At 37.1% G+C, this 8,493-nt stretch overlaps 1 protein-coding gene across 1 annotated transcript; it reads left to right on the top strand.

Moving 5' to 3' along the window:
• The first annotated feature begins 547 nt into the window (after nucleotides 1-547).
• On the top strand, nucleotides 548-1,348 carry LOC149157966 (uncharacterized). Its single transcript, XM_089433839.1, has 2 exons — nucleotides 548-989; nucleotides 1,140-1,348. Exons 1-2 carry the CDS (start codon nucleotides 548-550, stop codon nucleotides 1,346-1,348), a joined length of 651 nt encoding a protein of 216 aa, XP_089289965.1.
• The last annotated feature ends 7,145 nt before the right edge of the window (nucleotides 1,349-8,493 follow it).

Genomic DNA, 8,493 nt, shown 5'->3' on the forward strand with positions numbered 1-8,493 from the left:
GCAGGATAATGGCAGGGATATTCTCAGGTGGGGATACCTACCTAAGGGGGCTTACACCACTTCAGAAGCCTACAGGTTGTTATGTAACTTTCCCTCTCCCCCTGACCCTGTGTGGAGCAAGATTTGGAAGCTAGGACCTTGGCCAAAAATCGCCTGCTTTCTTTGGCTGGTAAGTCACAAAAGAATACTCACCTGGGACAAGCTAAGGAAGCAGAACTTTTATGGCCCCTCGATCTGTATGAATTGCTCTCAAAATGAAGAAACTCTCAATCATCTCCTGGACACATGCCCCTTGGCCAAGCTACTATGGGACAAGGTCAGTTTCCGATGTCAAAAAAGCTGCAGGGGAGAGGGCGACATCGTCAATTCCTGAAGACTCTGGCCAATGTAGCCCTTCAACTGCAAAATCCTTAACCATCTATGGAACATTGTTCCGGGAATCGTCCTCTGGAACATCTGGAAGGAACGTAAACAACGAATCTTCAAAGACAAGCATTCACCATCAGAGGAAATCTGGAGCAGGATTCATAAGAACATTCAAGAGACCATGGCGCTTCAGGGTTGGACTAAGGAAGACCTCCCTTCCACTGATAACGAGCACAACATATTAGAAAACTGGCAGTTGCAGCTCTCCCCTGAATCTCTCAACAGCAACACTCCTATCATAAATAATAAGAACGACTGTCAATGGGAAGCTCCCCCCAAAAATTCATACAAGCTAAATTTCGATGGGGCCTCCAAAGGAAACCCGGGGGCAGCAGGCTACAGAGGAATAATTAGGGACTCTGAAGGCAAATCTGCACGGATCTATTATGGAAACTTAGGGTGGGACACTAACAACTCAGCAAAGTTGGAAGGTCTATGGCAAGGCCTGGTGCAAGCAGGGACTCTCAACCTACAACCCCTAATTGTAGAAGGGGACTCACAGATTCTTATCAATATGGCCACCCGACTTCAGAATGGCTCGAACGCAAGGAAAGTAGCACCCAGTTGGAGACTCTAGGCAAGGTTGAATGACGTAGCACAGAAGATCAACAATTTTAGAGCCATCTCCTTCACACATACAAAACGGGAGGTCAAGAAAGTTGCGGATCTCCTTGCTAACATAGGAACAAAGATTGATCATTCACTCTTATCAGGAGACACTAATATCATTGTTAACAGGCAGCAACTCCAGGAGTGTCATAGCCTAATCCTAGCAGAGGCAATGGTCCCGAATGCGGGTGTCTGCGGAGTGGACAAGGCAGTGCCACATGACAAGCACGGGCTGCCACGTGAAGAGGAATGGGCTTTTAATGCCCCAGGCCGTCGAAACGCAGGAATAGAGGAGGCTTCAGGGCATCCTTAATTGAGCCGTTGGAGATGATGGCAAGCCTGCGTTACGCATTCAATGCGGGTCACTTCACAAGAATTGGTAATGAGCATAAGATCAAGCGTTGGCTGGTGATGGAAGCACAATGCGGTGAGGGAAATTCAGGGATTGTTAATTGTCTATGTCTCGACTAGGTGGTGGAGAGCTGGGGTGAGGTTAGCTTCATTCCTGCGCCTCTTGGCCTGTGTTTACACTCTTTGGAGCTCCGTCTGGTTGCATTTAGGAGGCAGCAAGGTGCGGGAGGGATTCGCATACTCTACAGGTGCTCCTGTGTACAGTTTGAGGAACGGGTGGTCATCATGGTGCACGAAAGAATGCCTTGCAGGAGAGGTCCTGGGCGTGGCGAATCCTCCCGACCCCCTGCAGCGGACATTCATCACCACTGTTGCTGTGTTTATTGTTACAGAAGAATGGGAGCTAACCCAATTCCAGCAAGCCAAGTCATGGAAGTTGGCAGTTCTGTTGAGGGGGAGCCCAGGCTTCCAGCATTTGGCTCGGTTATCTTCTCACTGGGCAGCTCCGGGGACAATGAAGGAATTAATGCACATATCTCTGTGCTTTTCACCAAAATTCCAGCGGAGGATGATGAGGGGTCGTCACTGGTTCTGGCGGAGGACAGCACAGAGCATGGCAAGGGGAAGCTCCCGATGGGGGAGCCGTCGAATTCAGTGGCCAGCTCCGAGAGAGGCAAGGGTAAGCTCCATATGGGGGAGCTGTCTACTGTTGCAGGCACTTCCGGAGGAGAACATCTTCAGCCTCCCCCCCAATTTCGAGGCCCTATTCAGCCAGCCCCTACGCAGAGTCCATTGGCTACGTGGGAAGGCGCTCCAGAAGGAGAGGGCGGGAGCAGAATTATGGAGGAAGAGTCAGAGGACTAGCTTCCATCGACGCTCTTGTGCTTTTGCTCCCGTTTTCCAGGTTTGTTCCTCTCATGTCGGGTTCTGGGGTCTGGTTAATGTCAATTTCCTGTTTTTTATTATGGTAGGTGTTCTTCATGTAGCTAAGTCCTACTTGCGGACATCACGGTCGCAGTGGGTGCGAAGTTGTGTGTTTGGTACTTGGTTTATGTCGCTGTTCGTTTTTTGTCTACTCATGGCTATGTCTTTAGGCCATTCAGATGGTTTATGTCACAAGTCTGTTTTGAGGTGCCCCTGCGTGGGTTATCACGATGTTACTCGGAAAACTCTCAGTGTCATGCATTTTGCTCTTTTTGCTAAAATCGCCCTGTGAGGCAATTTCATGAGTCGGTCAATGCCACCCATGGAGCCACTTATGGCCCTGGGCAGCCAGCTTCCTTGGATGTAAAGTCTTTTCTGTACATATCAATATATTAGTAGTTAGTATTGCCGAGAAAAAAAATAAATAAATTATATTATTTTACAATTATTTATTTAATTAATATTAATAAATAAATATATAAATTTCACCTATTCAATTTAATTAAAATTGATAATATAATATATAAAATATGTGAAAATATTAAATTAAATTAAATTGGAAAAAAAATTGAACACATTAAAATAAATTCACATATTATAATCTTTTTTATTTTTCATTATAATTAATCAATTGTTGAGCGTAAAATATGTAAAATTCAGTAGAGTAACTAAGAGCATAAACTATAGAAACTACCATAATTGTAGAAATATGTTAACCTTAATATTTTAAACACACAAAGAGTTAGTTTTATGAACTTGAAAGCTACCTCTAAACTGGAAGAGATTTTTTTTGTTAATTAAGTGAAGGGTAATGAAAATTATTATATTTATTCAGTTGTGCTCTTGCATAGTTTCATGTCATTATAGTTGTCTTCTTCAATTTCCCGCATGAGTATAAAAACACAAATACAAAAGACTAAATTGTTAAAAACATAAAATTTTTACTTTTTAAATGTTTTTGTGCTTGGAGATTCAAAAACCAGAAGCTCCTTAGTCTAATTTACTAGTTGTGGTTAACAAATTAACATAGAGATAAACATTAAAAAACTAATTTGCAAATCTTATGCATACAAGAAACAAATCTAAGCTTCAACTCGAGCTTATGCAATGATTTATTCTTTCAAAATTTATTCACAAATTGATATGCCCCATCCTGAAAACATAAAAAAAGAACCGACATAAACATAAACATCACATAAACCTCTTTTTCACTGTTGCTTTCACTAACTCTTGGAGTGGTGAATGTCTTTGTTCAAGTGACTTCTTAGGAAATACCTTCATTAATTTCATGACCTATTAAAAAAAGAATTAGAAGAAGAACTGTTTAGTCAATTTAGTGTCCTAAATTGCTTGCATAAATTATCAACCGAGGTTTGTAAGCTGATGAAGTGTGGTGCACTATATGTGCTTAGTTAACCTTTTTCTTACTTCTTTGTTTTGTATTTTATGTTATTTTGGGGGGTGTCTGCTCTTTGATGTCTAAGAATGTACAACCTAAAACTCTGAGAAAATTTAAGTGAATCTAATGAATTTTAAAGGAAAGGAAATGTTCCTAAGTTAATCTAATTTCCTAAAAATGGACCAAGAACTATTGGCTAGTTAGAACCTAATAAAAACAGAGCATCTATCTCATCTTACCATTAGTCCTAATTTATGGATCTAATTCTTAAAACCAAGAATGAAATTGATGCAAAATGTAACTCAGTAATTGCATTCATTAAACATTCAACCATTCAATTTTGGAATATGACTAAGTCAATCTCCTTGAAATTATTTTTTGGAATATCAGTGATGCAACTAAGTAAGGATCTGAAAGCAAAAAGGTAAAAGCATGTAAAACTAACTGTAAACAACTAATGTATTTTTGACTTTCTCCAACATTCAAATGTGAAGCATTACCTTCTTAAGGTGTTGTGCAAGAAATCAATTATACCTTAGTTCCTAAGTTCCTAGGAAAATAACAATGTACTGAGTAAATTCAATCACTGTATGAATTATACATTTTACCATTTATTTTAGGATCATCATCATCTTGAAATGGCTTTTGAAAACATTTATTAACACAACTAATTTACAATTCTATTCTAAGAAAATGAATGACAAAATAGTAAGAAAACTAAGCAACTATGTATTCTTATTACTTCAATCTTAATTCAGTTTCGAAACATAGTCATTTTTCTCCATGAAAAATCTTAGAAGAAAAAGGTTGCACAGTTGTGATTCATCATTATGCTATTGATTAAAAACTAAAATGAAATATCATCCTAATTTAGAAAACAAATTTGCTAAAAACAGAGTAATGGAAATTGAACTGAAAACAACAAATGAAAAACCTCCTTTAGTGCAGGGATGCTCTGCAACTGATGTGGCTGTAATGATAGCTAGTTAAGGGTGCACTTTAAATGATCATTGGCAACACAAAATTTTTATTATGAACAAAATGAAGTATGAATATAGAGTATCAGCATAAAGCCTGAACTTAACACGTAATTCCTTCTAACTTCTAACTACTTCTCGGTTCCATGCAACCAATATTTATAGGAAAATAACATAACTATTTATGAGATAAACTTGCTACAAGTGGCTAATTTGAATTAAATCTAACATGACTGTTTGTGAGAAAAACTTGCTACAGGTGGCTAATTTGAATTACAATAGGACTGTTTAAACTTTTGATCAGCTACAGGTGGCTAATTCGAATTAAATCTACAACAGAACTGTTAGACTCTTGATTAGCTATGAAAGAGAAAATAAAGAGTCCTACTACTTTCGGATAACGTACCTTGATTCCATCTTTGACCATGACCTTATGCTTGCTTTTCCGTCGATCTGGAGTGTGTGAATAGGATAGAATCCATGTGGAGATAATTCTAGAAATGCCCATGTGGCCCAATTCTTCATTCGACACCTGGAACCTGCCAAACCATGAGAGTAGCTACAAAATCCATAGTTAGCTATAGAATAGGCTGCGTTTTATAGCTAATTTGCAAAAATCTATTCAAATAGCAAGAACATGAAAATATAATATGGTGATCGTTTTAATGCTTTTCGTGAGACAAAAGCTAACATTTATCATTGATTGGGTCTGTAATCTTATGAAAAAGTGAGGGAAAAAGGTGAGAAAAAATGTCAAGGAGAGGGTAATTCTGAGGTTCAACATACCCCCACTGCAAAATAATTGCATGTCCTCATGCAATTTGCCAAACATGTGAGTTCTTCCTCCCTAATGAATTTGCTCAGATACCTCTGCTAGTACATCCAATTTCCTTCTTTTGTTCTTCTTTGAAGTGACTGTTATTCTGGGCTTTCTCATAAGAAGCTTGAACATAAGGTTAATGACTGCTCTGTTCAAAATCTTATTCTTTCTTTTCAATTTCCCGTTTTTCTTATACTACAGTCCTAGATGCAGAATGGTATTATCGTGAATTGCCTTGTCCAATTTGTTTTGTTCCTTCAAGGTCTCATTCTCCCGTTTGATATGTCTTTACATCATCTCTAATTCATAAATTTCCTATTTGAGAGCATCAATTAGAGGTTCTTGTGGATTGACAGAAGGTTTTGGGTTCATTAAGGCACTTCTTTTCTCTAGTGACTCTACATAGTCATATATTTGTTGTTGCACTAGGTCTATGCCTAGAGATCTTCTGCTTGGGCTACCTTCAAAATGATGAATGGGAGAATTTTAAAGACTGTGTGCAGAAGAGATGTTAACAGGAGATGGTTATGGGGTTTCTTCATCTAAATTTATAACATATGTCCCTTTTGATGATGTTTTCTTTACCAAACCTCAGAGTCTAGCGCTCCTTGTAAGTTGTGAAGGACTTAGATTCTCCTCATTTGTGACCTTTCTCTCCTTTCTTATCTTCCCTCTTGCCTTGATCTGCTTCCTGATTTCTATCAGTTCTTTAGAGATTAACTTTTCATCATCTTTCTGCAATGAAGACTCGGGTCTATTTTCAATAGCTATACCAATCTTCTTGCTTCTAATTCTTCTGACATTATCTTCTTTAGGTGACTCTGGTGCTTCTTGGAAATGGTTTCTAATAAGGAAATTCTCCCAAGTATCTCCTATGATTTTTAAATGAAACTCAATCAATATCTTTATCAGCCCATGATGATACAAGGTTTTATCTATGAATTGTATTCTCTTTTGCACATTTGAGGCCATCCTTCTTAAACTATTTAGTAGGAAGAAAGGAAGATTGATTTCTCCATTTTCTAAGAAATTAATCAGTAAACAGATATGGTAGACATACATGCAACCAAACCTCCCCTCAAAAGTGATAAATTTTTGTAATACCAAGAGCATTTTCCTCCACTTACTTTTAAGAGCTGAAATGGGAATTCCTTTTCTAAAAAAAGAGACATCCATACCTGGGTTTTTTAGTATTTCTTTCTATGATTCATTGTGGAACTCCTTATTCTTGAACCATCTTTCACCATGCCTTGGAAGTTTTGTGGCCACGGTCATGCATGACTCAGTCACTGCAAACTTGGTATCTCCAATTTCTACCTCTATGCCATCAAAATATCAAGCAAAGGATTTTGTAATCTCCTAATGAAAACCAACAAATTTCTTGATGAATTTAAGCCATCCAGTTTTCTGCAACATTTCTTTGAGCTGCGGGTATCCTTGCATGTACTTTTCTCCTACTGGTTTTGATATGAAAATTAGCCCCATACGTTGTATTATGTAGAGTTCTCAACCTTCAGAATTACCCTTCCCAGTTTTACGAAATGAATTTGCTGCGAATATGGTAAAAGGAACTGTAGGTTTGTATGAACTGAAAAGATGGTAGGGGTTCTAGAGACATGTAGACAAGTATGTCATTTCGTAGTCATGACCATTAACAATCAATAAGGGAGTTAATTATGGACCATTATGTGACAAAATATGGAGGATGTGGCGGATATGTAGTATGATGGATATTGCAATCAAATCAAATGATGATTCGTTAAGGAAACATATGAATATCCATATTATATATGCTTTATGTTTTAACCTTGCTATTTAAAATATTTTTTTGCACTTTACATTTTAGAACTTAACCTTTTTGTTTGCAATTTTCTTTGGTGTTGATCCGTAGGTACCCTTTTAGCATATTGGTCTTCAAAACAGGATTCTTCAATTTCCTGCAATCATCATTTGTTTGTAAGATGTATAATTATGCCAGAACTATTGAAATGAGATATGGTTGTAGAATCAAATAGAATCAGGTGCAGAACATGATAGAGAATGAAGTATGGCTATGGAACGTGAATGTTAAATGAAATGGAAATGTAATATGATAGTGAAATGGAATAAAAGTGGAGTGAGATGGAATGAAACTGTAAAATAAAATGAAAATGGGGTGATATGGAATGAAATGAAATGAATTTGTAGATTATGAACTGAAAATGAACGTAGGTTTATGTCACTACTTATTACAGAAAAGAAATGGAAAATATAGGATGTCTGAAATCTCTGATTTTCACCATGTATTTTTTGTTTATTATTATACTTATATGTTCTTCTTTATGATTTTATTATTATTATTATTATTATTATTATTATTATATATATATATATATATATATATATATATATATATATATATATATATATATATATACAGGAAAAATAAAAGCTAAGTTAGTGGAGAAGAAGAATTCTTCTTCACCATCTTCATTTTAGTGTTATAATCATCTTTTGAAATTGGATTATGATATATCTTCAACCGATTACCATTCACAAGAAGAGGTACCTTCCTTTCATCTATTGTCCTTATTCTCATTGCTCTATTACTAAAGACTTCTTCAATCTCATATGACCCAAACCAATGAGTCTGAAACTTTCCTTAAAAACCTTTGAATTTTGAACTGAACAAAAGTGCCCAATCCCCTACTTGAAACTTCTTCTCCTTGATATACTTATCATGCCATTTAGCCCTTTGCTACTAGACTAAATTGGTTCTTTGAACTACATCTTTCCTGATTTCATCAAGCTCATTGAGTTGCTCCAATTTATGTTTCTGTGCTTCTGATAAATCCAGTCCTAATTGGACTTCCATCTTGAAAATCCTGATTTGAAACTCTATATGGAACAAGACTTGCTTCCCATAAACAAGCTCGTAGGGAGTATGTCCTGTTGTGTTCCTCCATGTAGTTCCGTAGGCCCATAAGGCTTCAAGAAGCATTTTTGTC

Source organism: Pinus tabuliformis, chromosome 5_2 (assembly GCF_031772625.1).
Source record: "Pinus tabuliformis cultivar Carrire ecotype Pingquan chromosome 5_2, CPIR1, whole genome shotgun sequence".
In the NCBI taxonomy this organism is placed as follows: Eukaryota; Viridiplantae; Streptophyta; class Pinopsida; order Pinales; family Pinaceae; genus Pinus; species Pinus tabuliformis.